At 34.1% G+C, this 20800-nt stretch overlaps 2 protein-coding genes across 6 annotated transcripts; one reads left to right on the forward strand and one right to left on the reverse strand.

Moving 5' to 3' along the window:
* The first annotated feature begins 984 nt into the window (after positions 1 to 984).
* On the forward strand, positions 985 to 4024 carry LOC133294763 (pentatricopeptide repeat-containing protein GUN1, chloroplastic-like). 5 transcript variants are annotated; one of them, XM_061493513.1, is made up of 5 exons: positions 993 to 1083; positions 1538 to 1634; positions 2146 to 2362; positions 2543 to 3698; positions 3792 to 4024. In XM_061493513.1, exons 1-4 carry the CDS (start codon positions 1038 to 1040, stop codon positions 2720 to 2722), a joined length of 540 nt encoding a protein of 179 aa, XP_061349497.1. In that variant the 5' UTR covers positions 993 to 1037; the 3' UTR covers positions 2723 to 3698; positions 3792 to 4024. The 5 variants fall into 5 exon arrangements, 2 of the variants coding, with proteins under 2 accessions (XP_061349497.1, XP_061349498.1); XM_061493514.1 differs by having other exon boundaries at positions 3024 to 3698; XR_009749244.1 differs by having other exon boundaries at positions 985 to 1120; positions 1554 to 1634; positions 2146 to 3698.
* A 5528-nt stretch (positions 4025 to 9552) lies between these two features.
* On the reverse strand, positions 9553 to 10318 carry LOC133294725 (probable 2' cyclic ADP-D-ribose synthase BdTIR). Its single transcript, XM_061493471.1, has 2 exons — positions 9774 to 10318; positions 9553 to 9646 (listed from the first exon to the last, which is right to left on the reverse strand). Exons 1-2 carry the CDS (start codon positions 10316 to 10318, stop codon positions 9553 to 9555), a joined length of 639 nt encoding a protein of 212 aa, XP_061349455.1.
* Positions 10319 to 20800: the final 10482 nt, after the last annotated feature.

Below are 20800 nucleotides of genomic sequence, written 5' to 3' on the forward strand. Positions count from 1 at the left end.
TTAACTAAATAGAAAAGAAATAATTTATAAATTAATTTTTTTCTGTTATGAAATTTGACATTAAAAATTAACAAAATACAAAAAATTACTTATATTTATGTTATGAAATTTAAATATTTGATTGATTATATGACTTATTATGGACTCTTATATGTACAAAATGTAAATTATATTATATATTAAAATTTTTATTTAATATCAAAACGTGTCCCAACGTGTTGAAATATGACATTTTTTAGAATTAACGTGCCGGCCTATCGTATCGTGTCGTGTCTCATATCAGTGCATCATAGCAACTACAGTAGAGAGTAGAGGTGGCAATTTGTGTCAACCCGACCCAACACGACCCTACCCGAATTTTACACGACACGAAAAATCTCAACCCGAACACAACCCGCTTATTTTACGAGTTGACACGACACGAATAACTTTATAATGTAACCATGATCTTTATTACACATGTTAACACGACCTGACTCGATCTGACACGAGTTTTAGAATGCTCACATTCAAAACCTGTATTTAGGCACTGATTTTACATCCAATAAAGCATATACATCAAATAAAGTCACTGCTGAGTGAAAAGGGTTATTTGAAACCCTAAGTTTTTTTTATACCACTCACTAAAATGACTATAATAACCTTATACAAAAATTATTTGCGAGTCAGAGTGGGTTAACGGGTTAACCCGAACCCGACACGAATTTTTTCGTGTCATTTTTCTTCAACCCAAACACGACCCGAACAGTAAACGAGTTGATCTAAATACAAAAATTTCGTGTCGAGTCCGGGTCGGGTTAGCGGGTAGTGTCAGAAATTGTCACCCCGTAAAGAGAATGTAGCGAAGCTTTCTAAAAGCTTATATAGAGCTACTATTTATGACACATGGCTAAGATAAGATAAGGTGGGGTCAATTTCCTGGTCTAACTTTTTTAAATATAAAAAAAAATCGTTTTACTTTTTCTTTTTTCACTCCCTATTTTCTTATTATTTCTCACTTCTTCGTCTTCCATAGAGCTCGGTCCTTAGATTCTTCAATGGCGAGGTCATCTCGCTGTAATGGAGTTGTGAGAGAAAATCGAGGTAACCTACTTGGTACGTCCCCCTTGTAAGCGACATGGTAACCTTCATATTCCCAGATCTCTGTCTATTCCAATCGAAATCCATAAAAAGCTACCCTAGAATTCGATGATTGTGATTTTAATGCTTTGTTTCTGTCCTCAATTTTCACATTCTCTTTTTGCAAGTACCTGACGGTTGAGGCCAACCATTTCACTTGAAACTCCTATTCAAACAGTCTTTTAATCTCTTGATTATAATTGCTTGCATAAAATTTTCTGCTATTTGGCTCTTTGATTGCTTGCTTCTCCATCATATAAATTCTTTTTTGTTAGATGAGTTTTACATACTATATGTTCTATTGCATTTGCTGTGAACTTACTGTTGTTTGGTTTCAATTATTTGTAAAATAATGCTATCGTAATAGTTTGATTGATACTTATTGGAAAAGTTCGTTTTCATTTTAAAAACTTCGCAGTCATCTTTTTGTACAGTGCTTTATTTGACTCACTCGTAAAAGCTACGGAATTTGGAATTCGGGAAACTCATCTCCTGCTTGAATTGAATGAACACAGGTATTTTTTATATAGCTTTGATTATTTATGTTTGAGGGTCTTTTATTACTCTGGTTTATTTATATGTGAAGTTAGTATGAGATTCCCCCACCCCATCCTCTTTCCATTTTTTGCTTCAAATTCGTTGACAATGAGAGGAAGCTTTTCAATATGAAATAAGGAGGAAAAACAATGGAAAGAAAATGAAAATCAACATCTTTAGTTGTTAATTACAAGACCAGCCATCTTTAGTTGTGTTTAATATTACTTTGCCCATCCTTTTTATCCCTAAATATCTCGAGTGCTACATTTTTAATCCCATGGATTATATCCTATATTGCAGGTAATTCTTATCCTTCAATTTCAATCCATTAGCAAGTCATGGGTGATGTATTCAATGTTTTTTTTGCTGTTTGCCACACCTCTGATTAGTGTTTTTGTTTTTCCTTTCTTTTTTATAATATGTACTTTGATATTCGCATGATATTATATAATCAAATGAAAATAGTATAATTTTGCCCGTTGAATGCAGCCATTGCAATTCATTTGAAGATGCTTCCAAGATATTAGATGAGCTCCGCATATTTGATAACCAGGTGTATGGTGTAGCCCATGGACTCCTTATGGGTTTCAGGGAAAACATATGGTTTCAGGCTCAATCTCTATTTGATGAAATCAAGCGTATGGATTCTTCAACAGCATCTGCCTTTTATAATGCCCTTACAGATATGCTGTGGCACTTTGGTCAGGTAAAGTTGAATTTTCATCTTTTAGTTTTGTGATATGCTTACTACACAGGTAGTATAAATGCCTCATCAGTGAGTATGTGGATGATTAGAATTAGAGGTTTATAGGAGTTGAACCTTTTCTTTTGTGTTAATCTGACTTTCACATTTTCTGTTTTTATAATAAATTGAATTTGACATTAGAAACGAGGGGCTCAGCTGGTTGTCCTTGAAGGGAGACGCAGAAATGTGTGGAATGGTGACTGGTCTGATTCTTGCTTGGATCTACATCTTATGTCTTGTGGTGCTGCTTGTGCAATGGTCCATAAATTTTTTATAATACCATCTTCAAATAAGGGGAATAAAAGCTTTGATGCCTACTAGAAGTGCCTTTACGTATGTAGGCTTTAGCAAGTGGATGGATACACACTGACGTATTTTCTTTGATTATTTATTCGATTATATTTGTCATTACCTTTTATTTGATTATATTATATTTTCTTTTTTTATTCAGCAATATAAGAATGCTTATTCTGTTACAGCAATATAGGATCTATATCTTTCCTTTTAGTATTCTTCTGATATATACACACAAATGTAGTCCTTCTCAGTTCTGATATAAAAAATTGAATACACCTGGCCTCTTCTTTCATTTCGCTTTTCTAACATGTTCATTTAATTATAGAGTTACTACTCAAAATCCAGGAGGAGGAACTAAATTCCATTCTTGGGAAAATGAGAAGGAAATGCACTTCTTTTGGATTTGGTAATTTAGTAGGTGTCTATCAATGATGGAAAGTATATCTTAGCATGAAAAGATATGTTGTTGCTGCTTTAGCAAATCGATGTGACCCTTTACAATGGTACCAAGTATATTTAGTGATCTTTATGTACTTTCTTCAAAGTATGGTCTTGACCGTTTATGCATGCTTATAGCTAGCTTAGAATACACCATATCCTCATATTAGCATTTTGTTGGACAGCACTGTAACTGTACGAAGATACCTAATGGCACCAACCAGGGCTTAAGGCAAATGCTTGCAATCTGAAAATTGCACATCTATGAGTTTCTTATCCCCTCCCCCTTAATCTGTTTCTTGTGTTTGATATAAGACAGATTTAATATCTGCTCCTCTATGAGTGAAAAGTATGTAACTATAGATGTTGATAACTAATTTATTTTTGATTGCAACACTAATTTATGCAGTTTTTCTGTCTCTTTTTTCCATATTACGATGTTCCAAATTCATCAGATCCTTTCATATATCTGGCTACAGCACAGATTAAGGCAATGCTAAATAGATTAAAAGTCTCTATTTATGACTTGGAGCAAGGGGTCTTTAGTGTTGGTATGAAGGAGGTAAGGCCGAGTGTGACTTGTTTAAGCCTAGTTATTCATGGTATTTTGTTATTTGCATCAGATTACATAGTACTTTTTGATTCGATGGTACAGGGTCTCAGCATACTAAAAGCTTCATTGACCTCAACATCTGAGACAAACGGTCTCAACCAATATGTGAAAACCATCAAGGAAGAGAATTGACCAAGTATTTTCGTTTTATCTAAAATTACTGAGATCGTCGGTGGTAAAAAAATCAATACCTATTTTATTCCCTAGCTGTGTTATAAGTTGATGTTTGAGATTAATTGATGGAAACCATTTCATTAAATATTTTGTTGTGTTTCATGAGCAATATTCTGAATGCCCAGTAATTTCTTTTCCTTTATCAATAATTTTCTGTTAAGTGTCAATTGCAATTCCCAGTAGTTTCATGTAATCTTGGCAATGGCATCCACATAGTTTTGCAATTCCAATCACAATGCTAAAACTGTAATATAATTTTTTTAGGTCAAAACTTGCTCCGGTACAGTACTAAATTCAGCACTAGCTGTGTAATTCATTCTGAACAAACGAGTTAATATTGGGAAGTGTTACAACTGACTAGTCAAACACAAATATTTAAGGTCAAATAATGCCTAATAACAGAAAAGCTAATAATAATAAAGATGGGTGAGTGCTTGTTGCCTCTTTTGGCTCGACTCCACATTTAAAGTGAATTGGCGGAAAACGAAATGGGCTCCAAATATGGCCTCTAGAAATATATCATTTGTGGAGGTTTGAGACCTCCAAAAAAATGTAACATTTGTGGAGATTTGAAAACTTCAGAAAATATTTTAACAAATTGTGGCGTTTCATACAAAGATGCCAAAAAATGTGTTGTGGCGCACCCAAGATCAGGGGTCATGATAGATGCCACAAATATATTTTGTGTGTGTGGGGGGGGTAAAAGACCTTCACAATTTGCAAATATGACCCCCACAAAATATCTGAATATTTGTAGTGACTGTGCAGGTATGAGATTGCACAGTTTGGGATAGCGTATAAGAATTAATTGGTACTACCCAGACTAACAAGATGCATCTACTTTTCGGTAGCCCGGAACGGAAGAACTCCATAGTTAAGCGTGCTTGACTTGAAGTAATTCTGGGATAGGTACCACCTGGGAAGTTTTCCCAGGACGTGTACGAGTGAGAAAAAAGCACACTGAAAAGTCTCGTGTTAGTATGTGGGTCTGAGACTGCACACTTTGGGATAGCCCGGAACGGAAGAACTCCATAGTTAAGCGTGCTTGACTTGGAGCAATTCTATGATGAGTGACCTTTTGGGAAGTTTTCCCAGGAAGTGTGCGAGTGAGAAAAAAGCACACTGAAAAGTTTCGTGTTAGTATGTGGGGATAGTCATTGATTCTTGAAGCGACCGGACGTTACAAGTGGTATCAAAACAGGCCTCTCTTCCAGTACGGTCTGGTTCTAGGACGAACCAGGCGGAAGCTGGTGGGTATGTAACATCCCGGGTGCTGACGAGGGCGGGGAGTGATCGCCGGTGCGAAAGGGCATGGACAAGGAGCGACTTCTAACAGGCTTCCAGCGGGGGTTACATGAATGAATCGAATCGACACTCGAAAGAGAGGGGTTCCAAAGACTGTGCCGGTATGAGACTGTACAGTTTGGGATAGCTTATAAGAATTAATTATTACTACCTATACTAACAAGATGCATCTACTAGACAAGAGGCTATATAAGAGATATAGCTTCTGAAACTTGAGAGAGGGAGAGACATGCAAATGTTATACATTGGACAAGAGGCTATTTTTTATGTAATACCATATCAGAACCTAAATCACCCAAATGCCATCCATGACAATACACTAATATGCTATAACAATGGCATCTTGTCAAAACTAAACAATCTGAGCCATAAAAACCCAAAGTGCCATATTTAACAAAAAAAAAATCCAACATAGTTAAAGTATATTATAATCCAAAGAATACTAGTAATAAAAAAAATAAAAAACAAGTATCCCAGACAAGCTGCTAAAAAAAAAACTAGATCGAATAACAAAAATAAAATAAAAACTAGATCAACCCTGAGTTAATAAAAAGTTAAAACCCATCCAAAAAATGCAAACCCATTTTATATCCACAATACCATTACTTAAAAAAACTCAGAAAAGGATGATACGCATAACAAGAGTAACACCAAAAACAGCAACAACTTTTCCACGGAACTACTTCCCAAATATTAGTAAGCAGTGACATTAACAACATAAGCTGAACTCAAACTCCACATGCAAAAGGATATATAAAGTAACAAAAACCATCACAGATACAAATCTAAAAAACTAAAAGAAAAAAGAGAAACTAACAAAAGTCATATGAGATAGAGATCTAAAAAGCTAATAGAAAAAAGAGAAATGGTTTTCACAAATCAACTAATCTGAGAAAAATCTATTCATGATTTTACCTTTTTAGTGTTTTCCCTAAGAGATCCATGATCGTGTAGCTTTGAACGCAGATAATTGAAAAGTATAAGTTCACATTATTCAGAAACAAAAAAAAAAAGTCAGATTCACTTAACGTTTTAAGTCTCCTAACACAAATCTAAAACGAAGAAGATTTTTCTAAAAAAATAATATTTACAGAAGAGATGAAGTTTGAAAGAAGATAAGTGTGACGGCTAAGATAAAAGATGTAGGTTAAATAAGATGAAGTTTGTTAGGTTAAATTATTTTTAAAATTTTTTATTTTATTAATTATTAAATTCAAATAATATAATATTGGCAATGAAATCAAAGCCGGTGTAAAATAGTGGTTAAAATATTCAAAATCAATATGTTCGACGACCCTTTTTTAAAGTTATGTAAAATAACCTTATTTAAGTTCGTAATTTCATGTAGTGTATATGTAATTAATAATAAACATTTTAAATGGTGATAAAATTTTAATTTTTTTAGGATGTGCATGATAATCATTCTATTTCCTGACACTATTTTTGAAAAGAAATAATTCTTTTCTATTTATGTGCCTTGGAACAGTCTTTAGAAAAAAATGTGTTTGATAACATATCTTATTTTTACTCCGAAAATAAAAATTGTGTTTGATAACACAATAAATAATATAATAATACTCTTACCGCACTGAGGCCGTCACTTTCAGAATAAGTCATAGAAAGATCTTGACATGTAGTCCATTTTTTTTTCCGACATTATGATAGTCCAACAAGCTACACACTTTTATGCTTTAGATTCTATTATAATTTAGGTATTTTATAATGATATAGAATATCCATAATTTTTAGATCTTGTAGGCTGTGCGTTAGATGCTCTTCTTGTTGCAGAAGGAATATTCTTGTAACGAGGTCCACTAACAACCAATATCATGTGTCTCCTCCTTCAAATATTCTATGGTGAACACGGAAAACGGAAAACGAAGAGGGGCTCTGTTCTTGGACGAGGGAGGAAGAGAAATCGTGGATATGCAACCACGCGGTAGCTTTGGCAGAGCATGGAGTTTGCTGAGAGGAAGAACAGAAATAGACGGAAGAGAAGAAGAAGACTATCACATAAATTAGGTTGACGTGGGAAACTAATACACGTGTCATGATTTGATTTGGCAGTAGTACTGAAGATATTATATGCCAGGAGGGTTGATACATTTTCAGACTGATGAACCTTCGTTGCATACTATTACTTCAAATGACGTGGGAAGAGAACGTCTAAATATTTTTTGGGATAGGTTATTGTGTCTACTCCTATTTTACCTACTTTTGTCTACCCCTTTCGTTACCGTTCGATTACCATCTCATCCAACAATCCATATTTGTAATATAAAATAAACTTTTTTTTCCCCTTTCTTTCTTCTCACTTTCTCCCATACCATTTCTCTCTCCTCTCCTTTCTCTCTTCCTCTGCCATATACTTATTTTTTTTCCTTTATATTTAATCTCTGCCTAGGTGAACGGAGCGGAAGCATTTGAAATCAATTACCACAGCATTTGAAATCATCGTCAATATACATTAGTCTCTGTTTTTATTATTGTAATATAAATTTTCTCCTTCTGAATCAGTTTCTATCAAATTACCAGTGTCAATGGATTGAAAATCACAACAAATTTTTAGATCTGAAGAACAACATAAATTTTATAAATTAATAAGATTGAATCGATGACTAACAAAGAAGTTTTAATGTGATTCAAAAGATCTGTGCAGAGTTGGAAAAGATTCAAAATAAATAAAAAAATTAAAGAATAAAAAAAATTGATATTGGAAAAATCTGGAAAAAGGGTTAATTGGTGCCATTCCAGCAATTATGTTGATACAGATAGCCAATTAATTATTAGAAATTAAGAGTATCTATCATGTGGAAGAACAGATCGACATATTGAAGCAGAGACAAGGAGAATTCTGTGAACAGATCGACCTTGTGGCACCACCGCTTTGAATCACATCAAAACTTCTTTGTTAGTCATCGATTCAATCGTATTAATTTATAAGGATTAAAAATATCATTAGAATCGAACAATTTGTCAGGAGATTGAGGTCCACGACGGCAGAAGGGAAAAAAAATTAGGTATATGGCAGAGGAAGAGAGAAAAGGTATGGAAGAAAGTGAGAAGAAAAAAAAGGGAAAAAAATATTTATTTTATATCACAAATATGGATCGTTGGATGAGATGATAATCGAACGGTAACGAAAGGGGTAGACAAAAGTAGGTAAAATAGGAGTAGGCACAATAACCTATCCCATATTTTTTTTAGTATTCAGCAAATTTTATGATGTGAGCTCTAGTCCTTAATAAATAAAAAATCTATTTGTGGTCCTTAAGAAATTCATAATGGATTCATTTTAGTGCTTTTGAAGGACTGTGAGTCTTTTTTGAATTTATGAAGGTCATGAATTCAACTAAATTGGTTTATTTTAAATTTCTTAAGATCACGAATAGCTTTTTTATTTGTTAGGGACTAAATCGGGTATCGTGAAATTTGTCAAGAACCCAAAAAAATATTTATCCTTTATTTTATGTTCAAATAATGTAATCACCAAAAAAAAAAGGAAAAAGTAAAATAACGTCTGTTTATTATTTTATTTTACGTACGAATCCAAATCCAGGCATCTACCTTAGTATACGAAAGATTCAGCCGAACAAACTACATGGATATGATCATTTAGGCCAAATAATCATATGCAATGATCATCAGCGGATATATATATTTTTTAGTTCTTCAAAATTATATACAATGATTATTATGTTATTGTTAAGTATTATAAGATTTTAATGCGAACAGTTTCGGTTTCGTGTGATTCTCTCTTAGTCAGTGAGTCTAGTTCGAAATCGGTTTTTCGGAGTCCTTGGAGCGTCACGAAGAAGACTCATTTGTAACTCATGGGTAGAATATGAATGTTCCAGTATGCAAAGAGAAATAACGAAACGAAAAATATCACGCCTGACATGAACAAGAATCACGTACCAGTCGCGTTATGTTTTTGAATTCCTTCTCAATAATGTGCCCATCAACATCAAAAGTGGAAGAACCGTTGTTGGCTAAGTGCAAGACTTCAAAGAGTCTAGTTTCCGCACAAACAGCATACCCATAACCTTTAATTTCAAATATTACATTTAATTCTTTAGATATATATATATATATATATATATATATATTTTTTGGGCAAGAGTTCTTTAGATTACATCCCTCATATTTATTCATAGCAAATTAAGTTGGATACCAATAATAACTAAAGACTTCAACGCCAAATTCTAAATGAAATAAACAGCCTTTTCTTTCATGCATTGAAACCTAATAGGAAGCCACTACACAGCTAGTTATAGGTACGAACTTCCGGTTAACACGAACAGTGGCTTGCAACATGGCCGCATCATCGTAGTCTAATGCGATTCTCCTCGTCTTCTACCTCCTTCAAGTTCATAAGGACTGCATCTGAAGCCTTCCTTAGCAGTTCCGACCAGTCCCTAAAACGATCAAAGTCAACATTCAGCAATAATTACATTATATATTCAAATATACTAACCCAAATATACATATCAGTGCAATGAAAAAAAAAGTAAAAATAAAGAAACAAAGAATCAAGAAATGCACCCTTTTGATGAGTCGAAGGTTAATCCAACAGTGTACTTAGTTTCCTCAAGTGCTAATCTAAACCTTCGAAGCACGCTATGAGGATAACGTGCACTGTCCTTAACCAGAAGCTGTGAGGGCTTGATGTCATAAAAGATAGGGACAACCCTTTTCTTGGACTCACTAAGAAGAGCAAGTTCATGGAGACAAAAGTATGAATCACAATAACCAGGTGAGAGGACAGCAACCCCAACCTTACACCCACGTATGGCCTCCTCAATATGATCGAATAACCCATGACCAGGTTTCATGCCAACGGTGTCCAAGAAGGGTTTGACACCAAGGTTCACAAGATAGTCATGAAGCAAAGGAGCAATTGTTCTTTTGCTATCAGTCCTGCGATAGTTTATGAAAACATTGAATGCTGAATTGACAATTTTAGAGCATTGGTTGGCTGAAAACCGCTGCATGGCTCTTAGCGGCTGTTTTGTGTATGGGTTTGGATATTTCTGTGTGCTTTCCACTTCTATACCTTTCGTTTGAACATGTTGGGCAAGCAGGTACATGTCTATAAATATAAGACTTCTATAGTAGAATTTTTCATTAATTAAAGACTAATTACTCAAGTTTTGTTGATTGTGGTGCCACGTGTGTGGTTGTAAATAGTGGGAAGTGTCTCGGTTATAGTTGACAAAAAGGCTACCCTGTCTTTGTCTCTTATAGAGCTCACTTTTCTTTTTCTACGGGTGTTCACTGTTCAGGTTCGCACGGATTATACATATATATACGTGGGAAATACACCAAACCGTTAACGCTCTAATATTTAAATAATTTTGTAGGTCGTCCACTCGGAAACTGGAAATTATATATTAGCTTTCTTTTTGGCTTCTTTGCATTAATTTAATTTATGTATAAAGCAGTATTTTGGATATTTAGTATACAAATTAGGATATGTTATTCTTTTATTTAATTACGAGGGAATCGTAACCATGATTTTAAAATTTAGGGGTGTTTGGTACGAAGAATATGATAGAATTCTTGGAAAAGTGGTATAGATAAAATATGTTTATCATATTTGGTATATGTTAAATTTAGCAAATACCAATATATTATTTTGCCTGTGAAAATAGTTTTGAACTAGACTCTGGAAAAAAAAAATGCAATTTGAACCTTGGTATTATTTTAATCTAGCTAACGGACAGACCTGCTTTTACAATTTTAAGACCAAATGCCCAAAAAAAAGTATAATTTGCAGTACCACTCGATGACTGTGATTCAATATTTGAATATAATTGGTAATTTCACTATACATTTCCATCAATATTTCATTATCAACCAAACATAATATTAGTAAAAAGAACCCAACTTTTTTGAAAAAATTGATGCCTACCAAACATCTTTTTGTAACTTATCCAGGCAAAAAAGATTCACACCATATTCTGAGATATTTTTTTTCACTGTAATAAAAAATTTCTCTCATACCAAATGCCTCTCAAGGTAAATAAAGTCTTACTTAAGGGTAATCTCTCTTTACAAGTACGGGTATATTCTAAATTTTGTGATAATAGGTATAGACTGATCACTCAAGATATTTTGTTATAACTAATGGCCAAAACATGTTGATAAGGTGAATAAAGACCCGCTTGGATGAGTTTTACAAAATAAATTTTAATACATTTATTAAAAAAAATTCAAAAGCCAGAGTTATTTTGTGTTTTGATCAATTTTTAAAAAGCACTTTTAAGTATAAAGCAGTATTTTGGTATTTTTTTTCTTTCAAAAATTAGAAATTATAGTTTCCAAAACTTTTAAGTCCTTGTGTATACAGTCGAAATAATCGTTAAAGAATTATATCATTGTTACATTATACTACAATGTATATGAAATCCAACCAATGGCAAATAAATATAATCGATATAGTAAAAAAAAAACATGAATTAGTTGCATGTATAATGTTCTTATCTGAGTCATCAACTCGACCTCCTCATAATTAGGATGCGTAGCATGCGGAGTCCACATAGATTATTGTTGCTAATACTATGTTAATAGCTATAACTTTTGTTGAATGGCATCAAAACTGCGAGGGTTCCCTTCATTTACGGTAGCTCTCTCCCCTCCTTGCTGCATTTGCCCAATGTATTGCTGCATTTGACCGAAGGAGAAACTATTGTGACTGGATGTAAGAGACATTGGGTTAGGGAGTTGTATGTCATCGTATAGGCCCTGCTTTTGCACTAATAGAGTCAATCGACAATTGCACAAAGGATGCATGCATATTCAGGAATTAAAGTGTAACAGGTGAAATCCCATGTTGGTTAAATATGGAATAAGTGAGGGCCGTATAAATGATAGACCTATGAACTCTAATCCTTTAAAAAATTTGTTGAGACGTGTTGTCGAACCCACTTACTGTGGTTGATTATAGTTTAGCTTATTCATGGTAATCTCCCCACCATAGACTCACCTTGCCTGCTTAACAATGGTATCAAATCCGAGTTTGGTTGGACCAATCATGAGTTTGGCTAGGGTGAGTGTGTGGAGATGATAGTTGGTGAAGTTCAGTTTTGTTAATCTCCCCAAACCCTGCTGATAAGCCAAGTGTTGATTCTTAGTGTAACCTATACATGCTCAAACAAGTTTTTGCTTGAGGGGGAGCAGATGTTGGACTTGGAACTCACACTTGTTAGTGGTGAAATCTCACATTGGTTAGGAATAAACTAGGTAATCAGACCATCTAAGTGAAAGGATCTATGAACTCAATATGTTAAGGTTTAAGGTTCATACGTGCCAAACCCACTTGTTATGGAGGATTGTTGCTTAACCCATTGATGATGGTCTGTCCATCATGAGGCTCTCCCTTGCTATATAACAGTGGTATCAAAGTCAATGTTAGGTTGGGCTAACTAGGGTAAATTTGGCTGGACAAGCATTTGGAGATGATAGTTAGTGTAGTTCGGGTTTGTCAATCACCTCAAATCCATGTTACAAAGTCAAGTTTTGATTCTTTGTCTAACTCCACAAATACTCTATTAAGTTGTTAGAATTATGGCCTTCATACTCAAGAAATGGGTGAATTGAGTATTTCAAAGTTAGAAATGTCTCCTTTCTTGTTTCTGAAATATATTCTCATGCAAACTTTGATATATGAATGACTTATCAATACATTCAACCAACTCATGATACATACACCATAACAATTGTACTATCTATACTAGTGTTATGGACTCATATATGAGGCCCATATAGTATTAAGCCCAATAAGGGGGCAATAAAAATAAGAATCCAATAAATCAAAGGAGAATATCAATTTAAGATATTAATCATAATACGACAGCATCAAACATTGGCTTGAGCTGCTAGAAGAGGCACAAAAGGTCCATAATTCCAATACCCACAGGGAAATCCTATAAATAAGAGATAAAACCTACAGGTATGATTAATTCTCTCTTTACTGTTATGTTATCGCTTTGCATTCATACCATCCTTTAGGCAAAAGTAATCACTATTTATGCACAATGATCTGCTATACTCAAAGATATCTAATTCATAGATATCTGAGAGAGCACCTAGATCCAAGATAAAATTATTAGTCCTTTGGGCTAGACATATTTGTCTTCAAGATAGAACAACTAGCACATATAAGAAATCGAAGAATCAATTAAAGTGATCGAATAAAAGAATTAAGGATTTAGAAGATCACAAACATAATTTATCCCGGTCTGATCACCACCACCAGTGACATATGTCTAGTTTGCAAGTCGATAAAAAATGTGTTCCATTATTAGTCAAGCATCATGGGTGCTTGACGAACTGCTATAACCTCCAAGCTTTCAGGTACTTGGAAACCTTACAAACCACTAAGCTTCGCGGGTACTTAACAACATCTCAACCAATATGCTTTTTCGATGCTTGGCAACCTTACAATATTTACCAAATTTTTCTATGCAATAGGCTACCTCTCAATCACTTAATGGTCTTATTACCCTTTAAATCAAGAATACAATGATGAATGAGTTTGGAATTGAATAAACAATCTTAAAGTGTGGATAATACAAATTGAATACGGGTGCATGCTTTTTCACAAAGAAATGGGGTCAAAGACTTTAAATGATCAAGAATGAGTTATACAAGTGTCGGAGCAATAAAATTTATCGAAAAAGGCTCAAATAATGATTGAATAGTGTCCGAGAAGGTTTAGAATGATTGGGGTGAGTATTTTAAGTTTTCAACAAAATATAATCGTAGCTATTGCAACACTTTCTAAAAAGTGAAAATCCGAATATATATCGAGTCATATACAGATATATCACCCCTACATATTTGGTTATATAAAAAGGTCGTATCTTGATATTTCATTTCACATATCTGGATATATTACGACAAAAAACATATTTTACTTTAAAAATGCATTCCTTTCCATTTGAAAATCTTTCTAACATTGTAGGCACATATAACTTACTCATGAAAAGATAATAAGTTTAAAACATGTTGAACCACTTTCCATCTATTTTAAAAATCTTTCATACATTTTGAAAATATGTCATTTAAAAAAATACTTTCAGCTCATTAAAAGCAATTCAACATATTCCCTTACAATTAATTTATGCATTGTATTTGGATCTTGAATCTTCTTTTAAACTCGGTGTTGGACTTGTTGAATTTGAAAATGCTTTGATACTTTGTTGGACGTGACCGCTCTTTTAGCATGGCTTATGACATTAAGCTTCTCTTGAAGATTGTCCATGGTTTGTTGACTTTGATATTGGTTTTTCTTTTTAATTCTTCCTTATTACTCTTGATTCATTGCTAGGTTTCTTCAAGGTTCATCCATGTTCTTGCTCCTTTGTATGAAGTTATTCTTCTTAAGTGGCTCCAGTATATATTTTCAATCTTAACACATGGTTGATGCTTTTTTCTTTTAATCATAACTCTTCTATTTTTTGTTATTGACTCTTTGTATCACATTAAAGGGGAAGAATATTTGAAATTCAATGGTGAGTGGTGAAGTCTCTCATTGATTAGGAATTGACTAAGTAATCAAAACCATATAAGTAGAAGGATCAATTAACTTTAAGCCTTAAGATTTTTTTATAATTACATGATGTCAAACTCGCTTATTGTGATAGATTATCGCTTAACCCATTGATGATAGTCTTTCCACCATAGGATCCACTTGGATCCATATAACATCACATAGGTCACATCATACAACTGTGTGATATTACAAGAACCTTTTCTAACCGACCCAATCTGGGACTAAGGCTCTTGGATATTGTTTGACAAACTAATTATAAATATTCATCAATAAGGTACAAAAAGTTAACTTACATAAGACATCTCAAACTATTGGTCAATCCGTGTCTTATCCTACTTCATGTGGGTTGCCAAGGTGACCTTATTCACCATTAGAAATGTCCTAGTTTCTCGCATGAATAATATAGATATCATAAAATATAATGATATATCATACAAAATAATAACAAAGTTAAATTTGAGAAAAACATAAGATTTTTAAAAATATCATCTTCTTGATATGTTTAGTAACACTGATAATTTTCCTATTGGGGAGAGATGTCTTTCTCTTGCGCTCTATTCTTATTGACTTATGTTGAGACTTTTTGAAAGATAATAGATCCTAATGCCTAAAAACTCCCTCTAACTATTTTTTCAAATCCTATTATATTGACTCTTCTTTAGCCTAACATATTGGAGTATTTCATAAAGATACTTTGAACCTTTATTGTCAATATTATTTTGAATCTTATATTTATACTCATCGCCAAACATGTCAAGTAACATGATCCAACACAATTTACCAGAAAAAAAACATGATCCAGCACAAAAAAAAAGGTAAAACATTGACTGATAAAACAAATATATCCTTGTGCTTAAATAGGCTTGGACATTAATGGCGGCTAGAGGTATAAATAGGCTGGACTTTGGCCTAAATAAGCGATGCGTATGTAGAATATTTTAAACTTGGCTTGCCATATTAGACTGATGGAGGCTAAATTACAGGCTTAGTCTGGCTACTTGTAAAGATTGGAAAGCCTGACCTTGCTTAACCTACAAGGCCTATTAAAATTTAGAGTATAGTAAATCAAAGATGGATTGTTTAAAAAATTAAAATACAAGAATAATCCAGAAAAACTCTTATGACTACCAATTAATATTTTCAAAATACTTCTTATGTTAAGGAAAGATAGATAATCTATGTTATTTTCAGTATTCAACTTAAAACATCATAGATTATTTTAAATAACAAAGACATTATCATATAATACTAAAAATCCAACCTGAACAATAACAATGGGTGCATTTATATTTCTAGGCAACAACTCAACATGCTTCTTGCAAATTGGATTAATGATAGCAAAATCTACAATTACAAGTGACATCGAATTAGTATCGTATCAAACAAATAAAACTTAATAAATTTTTTTATAAATATAAGAGGGTCAAACTAGACAAAAAAAGCATCAACAAGACATATTTTGAGGAATGTGTCATATAGAAGAAAAGGATATAAGAAAATATTTTATTTTATTTAAAAATTCTAAATAGGTCGGCCTTAAGACTTGTAGGGCCGGCTTTTTTAACATAGACATTTGGCCAGATGTTTAATATGCTCTATTTTCTGGTATACCGACCCTAATTACTTGTTTGATGTGAGTCGAGTCCCATAGTAGCCCGACTAGTTTCAAATCTTTGAGGCGGCTATGCGACTAATCCTGAGTCACAACTTAGTCACATTTAAAACTCTTCACACCTCCCCAGAGATGTAAGGGGTTGGTCCAGCTTAACTAATTATCTCAAATTCAAGTCCCTGGGAACATAGCTGTATTAAAACTAGGTAAGGAGAGTCACTACAAAAAAACAGGCATTTTGCGGCGGTTCAATTTGGTATACGCGACGGTTACAACCGTCGCTAAATGCATTTTTGCAATTATGGGCGGTTGTAACCGTCGCGTATACCAAAAATGAACCGCCGCTAAATGCCTGTTTTTTTGTAGTGAGTGTAACACCCCGTGTATACCCGGTAATGTTATCATACTATCGTATTAAGCTGCGCTTAATTAAAAATTGCAGAATATCTTTTTCTTTTCTAATTATGACGTCATTATACTTAGCCAAGTTGATTACTTAATCAATTTCATAAAAACAATGCCTGTATGTAAATTGCAAGACAACTAAATGAAATACCTCAATATAAAATATAAAGTGAGTATCTAAGTCACGACATTACATCACGTAATCCAGACAATATCCTGATACATTAATACAACTCTAATTAAAACAAGACATAACAAGTCTACGTGGCATGGACAATCCCCATGCTCACCAAATCAACAGCATAAACGACAGAGTCTCAACAAGATAATCCAAAATCATAAAATGAAGCTAAAAGCATAAAAGCAGCAAGAATATCCAGCATCCAACATGTTAGCATATAATATCATCAATATCTAACTCAGCTCCGGCCTCCTGCCGCCTGGGGCCTCAACCCCCACATTACCTGATCCTGAAATAAGCATTCCCCAAACGTGGGGTGAGATATCTAAACTAGAAATCTCAATAAGACAAGGGGTCCTCAAGGATCTTCCACCCCAAGCTCACTTACATGTGCAATATAAGTTCTAAAAACATTTATATCAATATAAGTTCCAAAACTATGCAGTGCAACAGATATTCATGCCATGTGTGTTTAAACTATTCTACTGGCCAGAGAAATGCAGGAATACGTCTATCACCTACATGTGGTACAAGGAACACCGCTTGCACCTCACCCACAGCTTCACCAGAATGTATGTACCGCATACTCAGGCTTACCGTATAGGTAGAACACCACAAGCATATCATAAAGGCACTAGCATATAACAGCTCAATAGAATTTTCAAAACATCAAAAGCATGTAACACAGCATGCATATAACCATACCCCCATGGGACATGGTGGAACCACAACATGGCTAAACCGAGGACACGAAAGCTTACCTCTTAAGCTAACTATCCAATCCAAGAGTCCACGCTAGCTCAAGGTCACCAAATAGCACAATCACAGTATGTTTATACCAGAATTATCATCAATACTCATGCTCTATAATTTCATGGCAAAAGGAATACGTTTTCTTTCTCATTTTCGCTTACTGCAGGCTTTTCTCAAAGCCTTAAGCATTAAACTACGTTTACTCTTTTTAAAACTTTAATTGCATCTCTTTACCAAAAAATATAAGATTTTAATATGTTAAACTATACATCTCCAGCTTTACAACGACATATTATACGCCTCAATCGGAGTTATATAACTCCGGTTACGATTTACGCGAGGTGACTGCTGCAAACGGAATTTCCAACAACCAAAACGCGACTTAATATTGACACTGCGATCAAAACACTGATCAAATGGCTACGAAATTTTACAGAGTTGTAGCCCTATGTGTTAGCTTCACATAGGTCAAAACGGCACTCAATTTGGAGCTCTGTAGCTCAAGATATCGAATTTTTACTAAAACAGGTTCGTTGTTGTCCCGACCAAAATATCCAGATATTTCCAACTGAATATCCGGATATTTCCAACCAAATATCCAGATATTTCGCGTCAGAATGCAGATTTTGCATTTTTGCGAGATGTCTGTCAAAGGGATCCATTTTTATCAATTACAGAAGCTTAAGCATGCAATTCTAGGTGTGTTTAAGCTTACCCACCCTTAGGTTAATAGCTTTAGCTTGTTAGATGCATCAAGGATTGATTTTTAAGCATAAAAACTCAAGTTCAAGGGTGGTGATCATACCACAAGCTCAAAACAAAGAATGAAGGTGTTCTTGGAGCTCTCCTTTCAGCTCCAAAGGTGCAGACACCAAGGTGAACGAAAATGATGCACAAGGTAGCTCTTTTACTCAACAAGAAAGCTCCTTGGAGCTTCAAAACACCAAATAAAGGGCCACACCCCACAAGAGCATAGAACACAGCCCCTAGACTCCCAACACAGCAGTCCCACACTCAGAAGATGGTTCCTTTTTCCTCACCCATCACACACCCAAGTGTTTGCAAGGTTAAAGAGAAGGAAAATCAAGAGAAAATGGTGGTTTTGATCACAAATGGTGAAGGAATGCAATAGAACAGTGATAACCACTCAGCCTCCAAGTGTTGCCATGTAGAAAACTGATATGCCTAGGGTTTTGAGCCAACACAAGAGTATATATAGTGGTTTAAGTCATAAACACACAGTATTAACTTTAATTACTACACTTAGTATTTTAATCCCAAACTTTGGATTCTTAACCTACTCAATTTTACAAGAATTATCATATTTTTATTTTATTTTTCGGAGCACCTTTCCGATACGCGCTTTTCATAGCCAGTATCAGTTTCTGGCACCAGTTCTCATTACTTTAACTTGAAACTCGTTTTACAAGTCCTATATAATATTCTAGGAATATTCATGCACTTATTATAATTTTTCGGGATACTTTTTTGGTACGCATTTATATTGACTAGCAGAACCGGTATCTGCGCTTTTCGTCAGAAGAGCGACTTTCAACATTATTACTCACTTACTATAATTATTAAAGCCTTACGATAATTATTAGGGTCAATTATGGAATTATCTCATAATTATCTAATTAATTTCCTTATTTAGCGGTGCGGGTTCTTACAGAGAGCGTTGCCACCCATGTGATCCTACGTGGCTCGAACTAGACTAGTCTAATAATCGATGAACTGATGAATAATATAAATAAATAAATAAAATAAGTGGATCTATAATGATAAGAGAGATAAAAAAAATCTTTTTTTGCCTAGTTTTGCCTTGTTTTACTATTTATGTGAGACTGTGATATTATATGTAGTACATATTGTATGTGTAAATGCTTGGTTTGATATATATATATATATATATATATATATATATATATATATATATATATTGAGGTGATACTATGAATATACTGCATATTGATTGATGAATAAGACTTTTTGGTATTTGCTGATTGAACATTGGTGTGAATTTATATTTAGGCTAGAAATAAATGGTACTATCATAGAAAATAAGAAGAGCTTGTAAGATACAAAAGTTAGGTGTGACTTTTGTAATTGAGACTGAGTATATGAGATTGTATATTCTAGAGTATGGAAAAGTGTGTTTTATACTATAATTTATTGTAATGATGTATTTAATAATATAACCAGGTGAATAGAATCGATTGATTGATTTATTGGCCACCAGTATATTTATAGACTATCCCTGGAGGGGATGTATCAGAAGAAGTGGTCTCTGAGGAGTCCCATTGGACACTCATATGATGTGTTATTGATTGAGTGGTCCTTGTGTACGAGGTACACAGAAGGCTAGTATGCCTAATAGTTCTTTGGCCAATAGTCTATGTCATGCGCTTTCCTCTGGGATTGAATCCTAAGAGTGTGGACTTTTGGAAGTCCCATGATTAGGGCACCGCTTTGAGTGTGACTCGTCGGGTGGTTCTGGTGCATGAGGTGCATAGATCAATCAATTCTAGTTTGGCTCATGGTATAATAATGCATTGAGAGACTTGATTGTAGTCTTTTCAATGTGAGTTTATACTCTACAACCACCAAGTGGTGGGATGAGTAAGATAAGTGACGAGTGATATGCCATGATATAAAATGGATAAGTTAAATGATGCATTCTTATATATATGTGTGATGGTGTGTTTTCCACATAAGACGTTAAACCCTGAGTATGGATTTGATCCCAAACAAGATGGCAAATCCTGAGTGTGGGATATAAGATGGTTTTCTTATACTTGGTATGTGGCAAGACGTTGCGTAAATTATATTTGTTCTTTGGCCAGTAGGATTGTTGCACACACACACACACATATATGTTGATGCATCATACTTTTTTTATATTGTTCATACCTGAAGTGAACTTGAGAGTGGAGAAATCCTTCGAGGACATTTAATTTACTGAGATTTGTTATCTCACCCCGTGTGGGGAGCTATTTTTTAGGTACTGTGACTGATAATGTGAGAGAATCTCCTGACATAAGGCCAGGCTAGAGATTCATTGC

The sequence above is a fragment of the Gastrolobium bilobum genome, unplaced genomic scaffold (genome assembly GCF_033153095.1).
Source record: "Gastrolobium bilobum isolate Gb01-03AN ecotype WA unplaced genomic scaffold, APGP_CSIRO_Gbil_v1 utg3268, whole genome shotgun sequence".
Lineage (NCBI taxonomy): Eukaryota > Viridiplantae > Streptophyta > Magnoliopsida > Fabales > Fabaceae > Gastrolobium > Gastrolobium bilobum.

Bases quoted from the DNA above. Each gene is read 5' to 3' on its own strand.
- LOC133294763 (XM_061493513.1), top strand. From the start codon at position 1,038: ATGGCGAGGTCATCTCGCTGTAATGGAGTTGTGAGAGAAAATCGAG. The intron at 1,084-1,537 runs GTAACCTACTTG...AAAACTTCGCAG, and splicing joins AGTTGTGAGAGAAAATCGAG to TCATCTTTTTGTACAGTGCT. The intron at 2,363-2,542 runs GTAAAGTTGAAT...ATTTGACATTAG, and splicing joins TGCTGTGGCACTTTGGTCAG to AAACGAGGGGCTCAGCTGGT.
- LOC133294725 (XM_061493471.1), bottom strand. From the start codon at position 10,318: ATGTACCTGCTTGCCCAACATGTTCAAACGAAAGGTATAGAAGTGGAA. The intron at 9,647-9,773 runs GTGCATTTCTTG...TGATCGTTTTAG, and splicing joins ACCTTCGACTCATCAAAAGG to GGACTGGTCGGAACTGCTAA.